The sequence below is a fragment of the Penicillium hordei genome (genome assembly GCF_028827395.1).
Source record: "Penicillium hordei strain IBT 12815 chromosome Unknown utg000003l_segment0_segment0, whole genome shotgun sequence".
In the NCBI taxonomy this organism is placed as follows: Eukaryota; Fungi; Ascomycota; class Eurotiomycetes; order Eurotiales; family Aspergillaceae; genus Penicillium; species Penicillium hordei.
This window is the reverse complement of record NW_026623144.1, coordinates 5,367,182-5,383,313: the sequence shown is the minus strand read 5'-3', so window position 1 is coordinate 5,383,313 and position 16,132 is coordinate 5,367,182. Positions and strand designations below refer to the sequence as shown.

The 16,132-nt window shown below is 50.8% G+C and overlaps 4 protein-coding genes across 4 annotated transcripts; 1 reads left to right on the top strand and 3 right to left on the bottom strand.

Moving 5' to 3' along the window:
• Positions 1-153: 153 nt before the first annotated feature.
• N7537_007241 (TBC domain-containing protein) lies at positions 154-3,393 on the bottom strand (the record flags this gene model as incomplete). Its single annotated transcript, XM_056898298.1, has 1 exon — positions 154-3,393. One exon carries the CDS (start codon positions 3,391-3,393, stop codon positions 154-156), a length of 3,240 nt encoding a protein of 1,079 aa, XP_056754083.1.
• Positions 3,394-4,001: 608 nt separating this feature from the next.
• On the top strand, positions 4,002-5,179 carry N7537_007240 (SDR family NAD(P)-dependent oxidoreductase; the record flags this gene model as incomplete). Its single annotated transcript, XM_056898297.1, has 4 exons — positions 4,002-4,126; positions 4,227-4,258; positions 4,313-4,643; positions 4,723-5,179. 4 exons carry the CDS (start codon positions 4,002-4,004, stop codon positions 5,177-5,179), a joined length of 945 nt encoding a protein of 314 aa, XP_056754082.1.
• Positions 5,180-5,884: 705 nt separating this feature from the next.
• On the bottom strand, positions 5,885-8,718 carry N7537_007239 (DENN (AEX-3) domain protein; the record flags this gene model as incomplete). The annotated part of the gene is made up of 2 exons (XM_056898296.1): positions 5,885-7,258; positions 7,318-8,718. 2 exons carry the CDS (start codon positions 8,716-8,718, stop codon positions 5,885-5,887), a joined length of 2,775 nt encoding a protein of 924 aa, XP_056754081.1.
• A 2,397-nt stretch (positions 8,719-11,115) lies between these two features.
• Positions 11,116-16,110, bottom strand: N7537_007238 (ubiquitin-binding serine/threonine protein kinase VPS15; the record flags this gene model as incomplete). The annotated part of the gene is made up of 3 exons (XM_056898295.1): positions 15,816-16,110; positions 15,640-15,760; positions 11,116-15,589 (listed from the first exon to the last, which is right to left on the bottom strand). The coding sequence occupies exons 1-3, from the start codon at positions 16,027-16,029 to the stop codon at positions 11,116-11,118; spliced, it is 4,809 nt and encodes a 1,602-aa protein (XP_056754080.1). The 5' UTR covers positions 16,030-16,110.
• Positions 16,111-16,132: the final 22 nt, after the last annotated feature.

Below are 16,132 nucleotides of genomic sequence, written 5' to 3'. Positions count from 1 at the left end.
AATGAGGGAAATAGGGCCAGGCAATGAAAAAAAAAAGGAAAACGGAAAAAAGCCAAAACTCCTTGCCTTATGCTCAGGTCGTATCGGCATTGCGTGAAAAATGTAGGAGAAAATGAATGAAAGGACGAGAAATTCCGTATCGGGCAAAAGGGTCTAGGTGCCTGTACCGCTTCTCAATTCACGCATTTCTTGCAGGGCAACAGCACGACGTGCGACGACATCTTCACGGCGGACCACATTGCGCAGTGCTTCACTTGCTTGAATCAACCCGTCGATACTGATCGCGTGGTTGGTCATTTGGTGATTGATGTATGTATAGAGTGCGGCCGGCGTCGAGCAGGACGTCAGCAATTGCTGCTCATTGAGCTTGAGCAGTGCGAGAGCGACTTGGAACAGGAATGTGCTTCCACCTCCGCTGCCAGAGGCAAGATGTTCGGCAACCTTAGCGGTCTTGTCATTACCATCTTTAGTACCAGAGACATTTGATCCGGAGGCGTTGACTGCGCTGGTCACATTGAGACAGAGAACGACATCCCATACGCGATACAATGCCTCCGCGGAGAGACAGTCTGTAAAGACAGAGAGGAACCATTGGAAGGTGAGTGCCTCTAATTCAATGCCCAGTTCCTCCAAATGGGCCGAGAGTTTGGGAAGCAGCTCTGAGATATACCGGCGCAAGACCACCTGATCGGCACGAGAGGCAAGCAAGCCATGGTCGTAGTAATGCTGGGGCAAAATAATCTCGATCATCGAGGTCAGAATCCAAAACGCGTCCTCGGCAGTCGGCATGATGAGCAGCAAAGACCCTGCGATGAGGTTCATGCCCTGACAATAGCCTACTTCTGGGTTACGGCGCGAGTATGCAAGCAGAACCTCTTTCAGCTTGCCGACACCAGGCCCTTTGCGGAAGAAAACATTATCGGTAAGAGTGCGGCGTATATCCATGTCGATTTGTGCGACGACGGAAGAGTCGGGGTCCGATCCGCCAACACCATGCACAAGGTCATCATAGTAGCCAGGAATTCGCATTGCCGAAGCCCCGCTGCATTCCGACCAAGTTTTGGCGCGAAGAGCAACTGGGATGCCACCGAGTACGAGCAGCCGGAATTCTCGCCACTTCGCTCGGCCAACCTTGCCTTTGTTACCCAGACCCGCGATGCCTACAACTTCGCCGTCGGCGAGCGAGACTTCTGGCGTGTCAACGGCAGCAAGAGATCGATCGGAAGTTGCTGCAGCGGCCGCCGCTTCGCCCTCCTTTCGGCGCTCAGCACGCACTTTGCGAAGGAACTCGTTCCATTTCACAGTTCGATCGCGTTGCAGTGTGTCATGGAGATCAGTCAACTGTTCCAATAACAGTTTTACGGGCTCCATCTCCGCGACAGTGAATCTGGAAGCTGTGTCTTTGAGCTGATCCGATGACAAGCCAGCGAATTCGGGGCTGTCAGCCGTGATAGCTGATGTAGACGCCGATGGTTGTGTGCTGGAGCCGACGGCCAACGCCCCGTCTTTGTCGTATGAAACAGACGAGCTATGAGAGCGATTCTCTCCTGCAGTGGTCAAAGCGACAATCGGGCCGGCGGAGGGCGTGTGGGACAATAGCTCCGTAGGACGAGACGGAATCCTCAGATAGTCCTGCCAGCGACGGATGGCAACGACCCCACTGTCAGGGTCATCTGGTGAGTCAGGCAGAGAACGCGAGGCCTCGGAAGCGCCCTGCCGAAGTTTTGTGATTTCGGGGTCATCCTCATGATCTGACGCATCAGTTCGAAGAGTACCGAGAGTTTCTGTTATACTCAAACGGTGAATGCTGCCCTTGGTCGTATTGGCTTCTCTCTGGCGCTTCTTTCTATGTTGATCATAGATAAAACCGAACCGGTCAGTGAGTAACTCACCCGGTTGGGAATTGTTATAAATAGGGGTGAGCGTCGGAGGCTTTGACTCCATGGGCAAAATGGCGTCCATCTCAACGGGCCCAAGATTTGTGGAGCTTTTATCCGTAGTCTCCGATGCCACGCCCTGAGACACGCTTCCAGCTGCAGTCCGTCGCGAGGCGGGAGGGTTCATTTTACCCTGGGCGCTTGATCCACTGGCAGATCGTCCAGTGCTAGGCATGCTGATATTGCTGTTGATCTTCTTCAGTGCGGCCACTGCCGACATTGAACCCTTAGAATTGCCAGACAGAGTTGACGAAGCACTTCTGTCTCCGTCCGGCCTTTTGTGTTGGGGTTGATTGTGGGTCGACTCAGCATCACTTGCATCTTTGCTCGACTGGGGATTTCCAGCAAATAACTTAACAGTCCAAGAGCCGAGAGATCGTGAAGATTTGCGAGAATGAATGCTTGCATCGTCGCCATTTGCGGACGTGCTAGCAATGCGCTTCGCCGGTCCATTTCGTGCTGGGCCATCCGGAGGCTGGAATAGCTGCTCGTCAAGCGCTTTGCGCCGCATTGAAGGATTGCTGGGCACTCGGGGACGCTCAGCGTCTTCTTCTCCAAGTTCACCAACATCACTCATAATGCTACTGGCGCGACTGGTTTTCCGGCTTGTATTAGTCGAGCCAAAAAGGTACTCCTGCCAGCCCCGAATCGAGCTTTGACGCTTTCGGTTGTCAGTGGCTCCGCTGCCTCGGGGATCATTGTCTAGCCGCTGGGCACGAATCGTGGCCTGGGCTTCTGCCGAGTCACCATGGGCCCGAGAGCCAACGGTGTCTTCCATCGCTTGAGACATCAATCCATTCAGGCCGGAATAGGCTTGACCAGCATAATCGCTGCTATGAGTGCTTTCCGCATCTGAGACACGATCGCCCGGCGGGTTCTCCAACTGATATAGACGGCGTTCAATGTCTTGGTTAGACACAGATACATCTCGTAGCATTCTCTTCAGCTCTCGCTCCCTTGCATCTGCGCGTTGGCGGAGGGCCGAGATCTCAGCATCGCGTTGAGCAAGATCGCGAGCAAACTGTCTCACCATCTTCACAGCCCCTGTCCCAGCAACCAGCCGTTCAATGTGCGCATCATCGGCCAAGTGCAGGGCACCTGGTATATCATGTGTCGGGACGGAATCGGCGAATAGGGCAGCTCGGCCTGATTTGTGCGACGGCCCAGTCGTCAAATTTGCTAGCGTAGCTTTCCTTCCACGGCCCGTCCTACCCCCATTTGATTGCGCTTCGTCTTCGCCGGAGAACAATGTATTCGTGAGGCCACGGGCGAGGGTTGGAGATTTGTCTGGCGGTGAAAGCGACGGGAACGAGGTCAAATCGGTTGTTGTATTGGAGGAGCCTGAATGGCGTTTCTGCACTTTGGCCCGAACGATTTTAGCATTTCGACTTCTGCTCGAGGCGCTTGACGCTTGGGACGAAGAACGCCGCTGGGAGTGTATGTCGGAATCTGCCATGACTCAACAACCGGGCAATGGCGTGAACGGTGGAATCGTTGATTAATGGCTTCATGAAGGCTTTTCTTAGAGCTTTCGGAGCTGTGTGAATTGGAAACGGTGTCCGGGCTAGAGAGACAAACAATCAACTAGATTATGTAGCTTCCGATACTTGGCTCGTCTGGTTGCGCGTGCTTGGCGATCCTTGCTGTAGTGATCCGTGGATGGAATGAAGGGAGATCGACAGTGATTTTCGGGGGCGGGCATGAATTTCAACCCTAGATACCCTATTTTAGGGCCAACAAAGGCATCGGAAAACAAAGAGCATAGATTTGGGTTGTTCTGAAACCCACACAGACAGCTTTGATACCCTACGGCACATGACGTGACCAGGTAAGTATCATGTGACTCAATGCGTATATATGTACCACGTGACTGTAGTGCAATGCTGGTACCTATGCCCTGCCGTAGTCCTGGAGCCTCGGCTCTCCGCATAACCGACATAGTGGGGAAAGCTGATGAGCTGTTATAACTACACAGCTGCCGCAATTGAACCTGTTCTTCTAGCACCTTCAATTCGTTTTTTTATATATCAAACCCCCTTTACAATCACTCATAGCTTTATAATTATGTCTGCAGCAGCAAAGCAACGTCTTCAAGCCCTGAGCAAGCAGCTCGTTGAGGGTATTCCCTCCGAGGGCACGTTCGAGGATATCCCCAAGATCCGTCATGTTGCCCCTGATTCTGCAGGACCGTAAGTAGTCTTGAAGCTTATAGCTCTATTCTGGTTACATCAGCTTCTCGAATTGCATACATTGCAGGATTGGGTGCATGACTAACGTCTGAATGTGCAGCCGGGTCAAGGATAAGGTAGTAATCGTGACCGGTAAGTACTATTTCCTAACGCCATTTCAAAGGCCCCATACCAATTAAAGCCCAGGCGCAAACTCTCCCAATGGCATTGGCCGTGCTAGCGCGCACCAATTCGCCAACAATGGCGCCAAAGCAGTCTACATCTGCGACTTCAGCAACACCCATCTGGCAACGCACAAGCGGGAGCTGGAGTCCCTCTACCCAAACGTAGACATTCATGTGCGCTCATTTGACGCGGCCGACGAGAAAGCCCTGAGTAAAGTAATCGACGAAGCAGTTGGCAAATACGGCCGACTAGACGTCTTCTTCGCGAACGCGGGCGTGGTAGGCCAACCGAAGCTGTTCACCGAGATCGACGGTGAGGGATTCCTAGACACGATGCGAGTAAATGCTCTCGGGTACGTGCATCCAATCCTTGAAACAAGGCAAACATAGTTCCCCAAGACCCAAACGAATCTAACCAAACCGGACAAACAGCGTCTTCCTAGCAGCCAAACACGCTGCCCCAGCAATGAAGATAACCTCCGCCTCAAAGCCATACCCAGGCGGCTCAATCATCGGCACAGCATCTGTAGCAGGCCTTCGCTCCAACGCTGGCTCAACCGACTACTCCGCCTCAAAGGCAGCAGTCGTATCAATCGCGCAGACTGTCTCGTACCAGCTCGCTGGGTCGGGTATTCGCATGAACGCGATCTGCCCCGGGCTGATTGAGACGGGGATGACGCAGTCGGTATTTGACCGAGCACGGGAGCGCGGCACGGAGCGCAAGGTCGGGCAATTGAACCCGTTGCAGCGGGGAGCTGTTGCTGATGAAGTTGCGCGTGTTGCGCTCTTCCTTGGTAGTGATGAGAGTAGCTATGTTAATGGACAGGCTTGGGCGGTTTGTGGTGGATTGAGTGCTGGACATCCTGTTGTGCCGGGGAAGTTGGCTTGAAATGGGGTCCTAGGCATTGGGTTGCAGTCGAATAATGAACATATTTCATGAATAACATTTGAATCCTAAAAGGAGACATACATAATTCCATAAGCCCTTCGAAGGCTTGGCTACGATAGGTGTAAGTTGTGACAATTGAAAAAAGTTCAAATTCACAGAATCCATTTTAATCGGGCAGGGAGCTATATAGACCCTAGCATATTGGATCAATCCAGATCAAGGACTGTAGATAAGTAGGAAATATCGTCCGCAGACAGTGCGGATGGTGGTGCAAAGTGGAGAGCTCTCTCTTCGAGATGAGCGCAAATCAAACAAATCAAGCCGTTCCATCTCAGACGGCACGACACATAAAAAACGAATTCCTCGGGGGGAGAGAACAGGGCAATATGAAATAGAAAAAGAGAGAAAAAATATAACAAGTCCCGGGAAGGCAACAAAATGACCATAAATTATTGGACAAGAAAACACAGATGGTCGGGTGGATATAATGAAGATCAAAAGTAATCGACACGACGAAAAATGAGAAAGACGCCAGACAACCAAAGCGTATGTGCGTATTCAGGATACTGCACAGATGAAGTAAAAAATGGGGGAAGGCCTCGCCAGACAGAAGGAGAAATAAGGAATGGACAAAGAAGAGAAGGAGAAAAAAAAAACACAAACAAGATCGTCTCAGTCATCTAACCTGGAAAGCTGATGGGAAAGCTAGATCACCCGTGTGGCAGTGGGCCGCATGAGATCCTCGCTATTCTGCTTGGACAGAGTGCCGCGCTCAGTCTGCTGGTCATCACCGTTCTCAGTCTCGTGAGCATGCTCATCATCATCCTCAACGATCCGGGTCGGGATATCGCCGGGGCCATACTGCTGACTTGACCGCTCGGGGAACGTCGAGCTGCTGACCATAGACATAGATGTGCTGGAGCGGTTGTGGACCAGATCCGGGGTTGGGGGGATGCTGGAGTTACGGTTGTCCGGGTGGAGAGAGCTGTTGTCAGCGTCACTGATCTCGCTAGGGGCGCGGGTGGAGCGGCCGTCCATGTTGTCGTAGTCAGAGCCAAGACGGTCGTGCTGGTTGAGCTTGTCGTTCTGGTGGAGCTTGGCGTTCTCGGCCTCTTCATCGTCCTCAGCGTTCTGGGCCAGATGCAGGCCTTCAACGGCGGCGGCGCACTGGTCGCTGATGCTGCGGATGATGTCCGCGATGGCATCGGTCTTGTCGCGCAGGTAGCGGTCTGCGACATCTGTGATGCTAAGACGCGCAAGGGTCTTGTGATCCTTGCCGAGGTTCAGCAAATGCTGCTCTAGCTCGGGCTTCATATCATTTACCAGAGTATTGTGACCATTGACATCCCTAGCCGTCTTGACGGACTCCTTCGACTCAGCAACTGACACATCCTCACTGGGCTCCTCGGGAGCGTCTTCGTAGCCCTGCTCGACCATTTCAGTAATCTCCGACCTGCTACCAATGGAGCGGACGATGTGCTCCATGTGGTGGCTCTGGCCATTAATGAGGCTGCGCAGATGCATGACAACGCGCTGGGCATCTTCACGCTCGCGGGCGAGGGTCGCATTAGTGTGCCACAGGGCAGAGATCTCTTTCTGGTTGCGCTTGCGCTCACGCTCAAGCTCTTCAGCAATCTCTTGCTGGAGAACCAGTGCTTCGAGAGCATCGTCGCGCTGCTTCTCAGTACCAGACAGGCGTAGGGTAAGGCGAGCCACATCGTCCTTTTGTTGGTCAATAAGACCAGTGAGGCGACGGCTCTCGCGCTTGTGGGTTTCGATCTTGACCTTGAGCTCCGAGGTTTCCTTGGTGAGCTGCTCAGCAAAGGCCTGGAACTTGAGGAACTGCTGCTTCCAGGTCTCAAGCTCCTCGACCAAGAAGTTATTGCGCTTGGTGACCTTGCTGAGCTCGGTGTCCATTCTACCCTTGAGGTTGATGAAGTCTTGCCAAGCTTCCATGGCATCCCGAGAGTACTGGTTGCGCTCACGAACGATCTCGTTGAGATGACGCATGGAAACCTTGGTCATGAGAGGCTTCTTGACGGAGCCACCGAATATGGCCTTCATACCGGTGTTGCGGCCCTAATAGATATAACGTTAGTTTTGATTGTGATTGGTGACATTGAGGTGAGTAAACGTACCAGCTTCTCGCACACATGGTCCATGACGCCCATGACAGCATCCTGGTTCCACCATTGCGGTTCTTCAATGCTTTCGACCTCTCCTCTCATGACGATGATTTGGCCAGCCGGGATGAGCTTGCCGCCAGCGTAGGCAGTGCGCAGGTGCGGAGGCACACCGGAAGGCGAGACATCACCATTCAGGGATTGGGTCATGCGGTTGATGAACTTGGTGCGCTGACCTTGGTTCAACACATTAGGAGGGCTGGAGGTGAGGACAAAGTTGCGATCGAGATCGACCACGAGGGCATCAGACGGGGCATTGAACAGAGTCCGGCACTCGGCAGTGATACCCAGGATGTAGGGACCGGGCTCCTGTACCAACTCCTTGACGTGGCGGGCGTGAACCACGGGCACGTAAAGACCACTCCACTCGTAGACGCGAACGCAGTAGCGAATGGTTTCCGCAGCGACAGTCAGCATCGCCGGGTAGTGGCTGACGAAAATGATACGGCGGGTAGGTGAGACAGCAGCCTCGATCACGCCGACAATGTTGGGGATCGAAAGACAAGTGAACAATGGCCACATGGCAAAGTTCTGGAAGCCGGTGGGCGACGAGGGGAACTGATAGCATAGGGCATAATCCTTCATATCAATGCGGACCAAGTCATTGAGACGCGGGGCCGGGAAGCTGAGGATGCGGGAGACCTCCTCGGCGTGGAACAGGTTGGTGGCCTTGTTCCAGTGGATCCACATACCTCGGAGGTAGTCACCTAGCAGGTCGTAGAGGGGATACCGGGAGAGGAAGCTCAAGCAGTAAGGAATCCAGTAGGTCTCATCGGGGTTGTCGTAAAAGTCCGGCTCCGTCTTCTTGCGCAGCTCGCGGATAGTCTCCGCACGCTTCTCATCGGCACGGGACCAAACGCGCAGCGCGATACCGTATAGAGTGTGAGAAGAGTCCTGTTGCAATACAAACGCGTGGTGTGCACAATGAGGCTGGCTCTTGCCGGTGCAGATCTCCACGTCGTGAGGAAAGCATGCTCGCATAGCCGAGTGTAGAGCTCGTGCGATCTCATTGTCTTGTTCTAGTCGAGGGCTGCTTCCCAGAATCTCGGGGAGCCAGAATTGACTGACGGCTCCCTTCATGTGACCAATCTTGCCCTGGGCGGGGGCAGGCGCTTTGACCCATTGTGAAGGTTCGCGTCCGACACCACATACCATGTAAGCATGAGTGAGTGTTTTCGGTGTCCGCTGAGCGGGCTTAATGCTGAGTGTGGACGGAATAGGCTGAGTGATGCGCGAGTGCAACGACGACGTACGGCTAGGAACGACCAGCGAATTTTCACCTTCGCCGCGTGTCGTAGGCCGATCCCGAGTGGATGGGCGGACAAAGGACCCATGTTCTCGCAGAGAATGGACCATTGTTGCGATGTAAATTTATATATCGGGGTGGTTGAGTGTATCGAGTCAAAGAGTATGTAGCGTTTGAGAATCCGGGGTTGAGATTCCTCTAAAATATAGGAACGTAGGGAGTTGAGGAAGCACTACTTGAGTGCAGTTCGAAATGAGGGTTTACTCAAGAATCAAGGAAAGTCGGGGAGATATTAGAGAGAGTGTGAGAAGCCCCGGTGAAACTTCAATAATACTCAAGACTCGAGAACACACCCGCCATATGCATACAACTGCAGTTGAAAAACAGAAACCCAAGAAAGAGGTTTAGGGGGAAGGACAAATAGGAGAAGAAGCAGAATCGAGGGAATTAAAGACAAGGAGTTCTCTCCACTTTAATTAGTTGTTACGGTATTTTGCGTACGGGAGGTATTTAAGGAGTGTATTTAAATGTTTATTGTTTCAAGTTTTTTTTTTTTACTTTTTGATTTTTTTTTTTCTTGTTTTCTTCAGGGTTTAATATAATATGATTATTCAAAGCACTCAAAAGAGATAGGAATGATATATCCAACACCCGTTGGCAACGTTAGATTTTGCCTATTCTTTCTGATTCGTTTCACCTCTTTGTTCATTTTCACGCTGGATACTCAACTCATATCCTCCCGGTAATCTGCAGTGCGACCATATATATATATATATATGCAAGCTCCTATGTTTCGCCTGCGAGCAGTTAGGAGACTCCAACCACTTCATCACTTTACTATTTCACTAATTCGGTTTGACAAATATCCAGATATCCCTACTATGTCGATCATCTGATTTCATTTGCGGCCGAATTGAAAGATCATTAGCCATGGATATCCTGTCTGGTTACCCGTCCGAACTAGTAAATAGTTTATATGATTGGTCAGCTCCCCTGACCAGTCCCCATCGGTTCGATCCTCTAACCTTGGTTATGCAATCTGACCCCCTGGAAATGATCTTAAAGATGTGTATCCGTATTATAACCTTGGAATCCATTGGACATTGGGAAAAGAACATATATAGTACGATGTACAATATATATACCCTCGGAATATATACCATATCTCCTCCCTCCTTCCCGTTTCTGGCAAACTCTACTCGACTCGTGTTAACCCGTCAAAGCGGGCAAACCAAGCTACTAACCCTACCGAGCTACTCAGTCTGGCAGTTTCGGCGGAGATCTCATTTCCCGGATGAGCCCCTCACGCACGACTTCGCAAGGTTCTGGATCCATGTGGTAAGGAACCACTCCGTACATGTATGTACATGGTAACAGAGATCTGACGAAGACTCGAGATCGCACATGGGAAGATCCCAAGAACCAGCCATTGGATACATACTCCATATGTCGTAGGATTACTGGCGACCACCCTCATTATTTACAATGCACAATGTTTAAAGTACATCATACTACCTAATTAGTTAGTACTTTATACTTTGTATTTATTACCATGTATAAATATAAACCCGGAGAGTTTTCTGTCCGAGATTATAAGGCAAGTTTCTTTGCCCCCAGGTGAATTTACAATCAAACTTTTGTTTTTTTTAAATCTCCCCTCTCAAAATTCTTCGTTATCTATTATAGTAGATTACATATGTACTATTTTAATTTGCAGATAGCCAATGCCATCCTCTCTCTCTGTACATTGTACGGAGCATTGAACAGTAAAAGCCAACAGGAAAAAGCGCAGGCTTAATTAATAGTGTTTACTCCGTACTTTGGACAATATAAAATATCTCCTGGAATTCCTCCGAAGCCTTTCCAGAATCCTCCCTGCTCTAAGCCTCATTAGGGTCTCTGGTCTGCCGATCCACAACCGGATCCACCCAGTGTTTCGCGCAATGACCCACAACACAGCTCTCCCCAGCAAAATATAAGTACCAATAGGCGTCGTACCCGGTACCTTAGTTCATGCAACTCGAACCCGCCGGCCCCGAGGTATCCGGTACACTACGTTCAGGTACCCAGATATCTGGGGGAAGGTTTGATCTCAAGAATGGAGTTTTAGTATATAGTATTGAGGTAAATAGGTGTTCGCGGAGTGGTATATTGCACAATATAATTGAATCTCATGGGGGATCAATATCTTCGCTAGTTGTACCATTTTGCATTATTATCCATGATAGGGGTTGGGGCGAGGCATGTACTATGTACGGAGTAGCAGCCATTAATATATATTTCCCCTACGGAGTACTCCATTTTCAATCACACTTGTCTAGTGAAGAAAATATCTATAAAAAGACACCAGATGCAATCTATTTCTTGTGCCGAGTACTCCATAGTCTGTAGTCACGTAAAATACAATTAGAGGATACTTAGGTCATGCTATGCGGAATACGGAGTAGAATTCTAGACATTATTCAAGTTCCACCGAAGCATATCATACATGGAATGTCCAAGAAAGCCTAAGAAAAGATGTACACCATACCAGCACGGTCCACGCTCACAACCATACCATATGGCACACGCAAAACCGCCACATCTTGAATAATATCCAGATGGCTCTTCAATAACATCTGCTGCTGCAGGCTGATGACCGTACTACGCGGCGGTCTGGGGGTGGCTCCCTTCCTAGTATCTCGAGAATTGCTAGTGCCGGGAGAGCTAGGAAGGTGCTCGGTGGTAACCAGGAGACTAGGGCCGGGCTGGGACTGTTCATAGTGTGGCTTGCCACTGGCACTACCATCTGAGACGAAGTCCAGCCCGCTGACTATCGAGGATAGGTCTGGCCGAGCGAGATCCCAGAACCGGATCTTCCGGTCGCATCCTGCGGAGATGATGTACCCACATTTCGTGTTAGAGTCTTTGTCTTCGCCAGGGGCATTGAGGCCGACCGCAAACGCCCAGATGCCGAGTCGATCGCCGGCCGGATTATTGGAAGATGGGGTACCCGGTTCCGGGCCGTTTGTTGCAAAGCGACTCAGCATCCCTTCTGGCCTGTCGCCATCGACCCGCCACGCTTCGTAATCACTCGGCACAACAGGGGTCGGGTAGGCGTGAGGGGCGCGGGAACCATGATGAGTGCCATTGGGGCCATTGTTGCCAACGCCCAGTGGGGTCGCTCGGTAAACCTCGCGACAGCGGAACTTCTCAATATCCCACACCGTGATTTCATTGCCGTGGCTGCCACTAGTAGATACGCAAACCCATCGTCCACGGGCCTTAACGGGATGTAGCTGGATCCGGTTGATGGCACCCCAGCCTGGAAGACCCCATGCCTTCAACCGCACGCGGAACCGGAGATCCCACAGGTCGAGGATCCCATGAGTTGTGCCGGCCAGTAGCCAGTGGTGTCTGCGGTCGCAACAGAATGTAGTTAGAGTTCCATGGTGAACTGGATTTTCCAGGGTGTAGATCGGCAGCATAGTTTTCATGTCCAACGCAATGATGCGACAAGTGTTGGTCGCAATAATCAAGGTGGACTGCCCTTCGTCACGGAAGTGCTCCATCCAGACCGCATATTCGGGTGATCCGTCTTCGGCTATGGGAAGCTGATATTCGCGAACAATTTGAAGCTTGCCATATCGGGCGGCCGTCTGACTTACTTTCTGGTAGTCGACTCGAACGGCATGAATGCTGCCATCGGTGGCCGCGCTGACAAAAGTGTAGGTATTTTCAACAAAGGTCAAAGCTTTCACACGCGAGCCTATTGCATGACGGTAAGTTTGACGGGATCGAGGGGTTAAGTTCCTTTCAAGACGAGTTGTATCCCAAATCTTCACCGTGCTATCATCGGATGCGGTAGCAAAGAAGGAGTGATCTGGTGCTACCACGACACGATTGATTGGCGCACTATGTTCGCCAAAAGTCGCGACCAGATTCCCTTTGGGCTTCCAGATCTTACTTGGCTCTTGATCAGTGGCGCTGCGGATCGGTTGGCGGGGGTCGACTTCTTTGACATATGGTCCTAGGTCAAATAAGTCCGTAGGGTAGTTTTCCTCGAAGACGTTGTCTAGCAGTCGCAGAACCGCTGGGTCGTTGCCCCCATACGAATGGTGTGCACGATATTTCTGCGCCATTACTTGGGCTGTTTTGTGCTCGGTTGAGAGCAATGGTGTCAATGGTCGGGGTGTGCCTCCTCTTTGGACCGGTGCGTCTACCTTTCCAAAGGCGTTCGCGGAGCTTGTGCCTGTTTCAGCGTAGGCTTTGGCGGTGTCCTTGCGACTCAACAAACTCATCGCGCTAGACTTTTTATGTACACGATCGGATAGACTGCGGGTGTCTGTGTTATTTGATGGCAATGAGCCATCTTGTCCAGGGCTCGGTCGGCGACTGGAAAGCCTTTGGTCATTATCAAGGTTCGGAGGGGACAATGGACGAGACGACGGTCCCCCGGCCGGTGATGACGCCATTGGAGACGACGACAATGAAGAAGTGTCATTTCCGTCCAAGATAGGAACATGCGAGGTACGTCTCGTCTCTTTCGAGAGTTGGCTTTTCGACCGCAAGTGCTTGCGCTTAGCACTGGGCATTCGCTCAATGGTTGTAGAAGCATCAAGCAAGGCATCTGCGATCGTTCTCGGTCTTGGATCTTCGACGTTGCCGTCGTTTACGTCCAAGGAAATTGCTCGCGACTGATCTTTAATTTCCTTATCAAAGAACACGGTCTGGGGCTTGACTCCATGTTGTGTCAAACTGACAATGTCGTTCAAGGGCGGAGTTGAATGAACATCGGTTTCTCTCGATTGCCGCAATGAGACCCTCCAAATGTAGTCTTTGAGTGCAAGAAGCTTAAATTCGTCCTCGGGGCCCATCCCATGGTTTCGCAACCGACCAAGCCATTGTTCGTCCTCGTCATTTTTTGATTGAGAAGCCATAGTAAAGGAAGGATTCCGTTGACCCACGCGAGGACTGAATGATCCAGGCTCGGACAAGCTGAACATGCCATCGCGACTTGGCGACTTCCAGAAAACACCTTTATCTGATTTGGACGCCCAGATGAAGGCCATTTCGTACACACTTCTCGACATTGGCCGCTTGAGTGCATCGAGCATTTGGGTATCCGAAAACACAACAATTTTGATTTTGAGGAAAGGCCGGATAATGGGGGTCAGGATAGAATGAACATCCGCGATTGATAAAAACTTGGCGGAGTTAACCACGAACTTGACTGCTGCCTCCCGAATCCAGATATTTGGATGCCCTAAAAATCCAACAGTGGTATTTAGCAGATCCCACGTTGTTGATCGTTGAAACAAGCCTAAGTCAGCCATAGCTGCCAGAGATCGAATCACCCTTTCAACAACGAATTCCTCGGGCTCAGTCATGGACTGAACCATCAGCGGCAATATGTATAGCTCGAGATTCAGGCTCCCCACATAGGTGGCGACGCCAATGACAGCCTCGAAAAAGGCACATTTCAAAATCCAGTCTGGATCGTTCAAGTAAGTATTCAAATGGCTGAGGACCACCTCGTTTGCTCTGAGATTGCCGAAAAAGACACAGAGGCTGGACACAGAGCCCAGAAAGGCCCGCCGAACTGATGCATCCGTGTCTGTCAACAGCATCTTTGTGTGAACCTCGAAGTATTCCAGAAGATCGACCCGAGCCACGTCATAGAGATTGTGATAAGTCGCATCCTCAGTCCATCGGGGCTCAAAGCCCACCGGGATCAACGCAGCTAGACGGGTATCGGAACGCAATGCCTGGATCATGTCCAAAAACCTCAAGGATGACTGGGCCAAAGACGCAATGCATGAGGCGTATGCCGCACGCACCATGACACTTGACTTGCTGTTGGAGGTAGCAACGAATGGCTGGAGCCTTGGAAATATGTATTCGGAAAATAGATAGGCATTGACTGGAGAAACTACCTGGACCATTTTCAGTAATTGGGTTAAGGTGCGAATTGCGGCGACCTTGACAGCATCGGTCCGATCAGTCAATAAGACCATGATGTACGGAAGAATGCGATCCAATTTAGCTTCATCAGACAGCCTTTCCGCAAATGCAATAAGGATATCGCAGGCTTTGATCCGAGCCGATGCCTTGGCTGTATTTCGCAAGTTGGATACCACAAGTGTTAGGAAAATCAGAGCTCCCTCATCTGGCTGTGACTGCGGTGCTGAAATTTGGCTTTCACCATTTGGTAGATCAAGCCTCACAGGGAGAGTGTTGCCTGTCAATTTGGAGAATGGGACATTAGATAGAGCCCCAATGCCCCGGTTGTTGGAACCGAGGAAGTAAGATACTTTATCGAAGTCTACGTAAATTCGCTCAATCCGTTCGTCGGCCTCCCCTCGGTTGGCTGATTCTGGATCCACATCTGTTCGCCCGGAAGAAGGATCGGTCATGAGGGACATGTATTGGTGGAGAAAACTGTAGAAGTATTCCGGAAAGGCCTTGCCCTTCCAGAAATTCAGATATTCATCCGCTGAGTACCGAGACTCTGGCTCAAGTTGGATCATATGCAGGATCAACTCTCGAATGTCCGGATCGTCGATTTTTGCTAGTTGGCTGTGTTCTGGGCTGTATTCCCCTTTGCGATACTTGTACATTTGACTCAGGTTGAAGATCGGCGATTCAAGGAAGAGCTCCGCAATGACGCAGCCAGCACTGAAGATATCCATTGCCCAGTTGACGCCACTTTCACTGGGCTCTTCCCCGGCAACAGAGAACCGCTCGGGGGCTAAGTAACAGGTGCGTCTCCCGGAGATGTCGAAAAAGAAAGAGAAATCTGCCGGGTTATCCTCAGGGAGAAATGTGGGTTTAAAAGATGATGAGAAGTCAGAAAGATACAACCAGTTCCAGGCTGTGACCAAAACATTTTCAGTTTTGATATCACCATGGTAGACGTCTAGTGAATGGCAATCTCTAAGAGCACACAGTAGCTGGAAGGCAATCCACTTTTTCTCAATATGCTCTAGAAAAGGCCGTGTGCTATATATTTATCAGGCTTCGTTCGCTGACAACAGCGGCAACAGACATACCTCATTCGATCATAGAGAGAGCTGTGGATGTACTGGCGCACAAGGTATCCACTCGTGGCAGTCTCAAGAATCCTCTGGTAGCTTAGCGCATTTGGCACGTCCGATAACAACTTTCGTTCCCCTGAAGTGTAATGGACATTAGAAGCTTGAAATAATAAAAAAGCATCCAAACATACTCGTGATGTTTTTGATATATGGCTCCAGTTCCATGGTCGGGAACGGTTTCATGATAACCTTGATGAACACCAGACCATTTGGCTGCCTTGCGCGAATACTTTTCATGAATCTGCCACCCCCCATCGACTTCTCATACACCAGGTCCGATAATTCAGGCACATCGATCCCCGCCGACCCCGCGGACAGGGTTGTGAGGGAGTAGCCTTGTCCCATGGTGTCGACTGCCCCTCATCTCCCCGTTGGAGGGTTGATGATGGTTATTCAGAGTCAGAAATTGACTAGATTAGATGGAGATGACTGGAGAGAGCTATGCGAT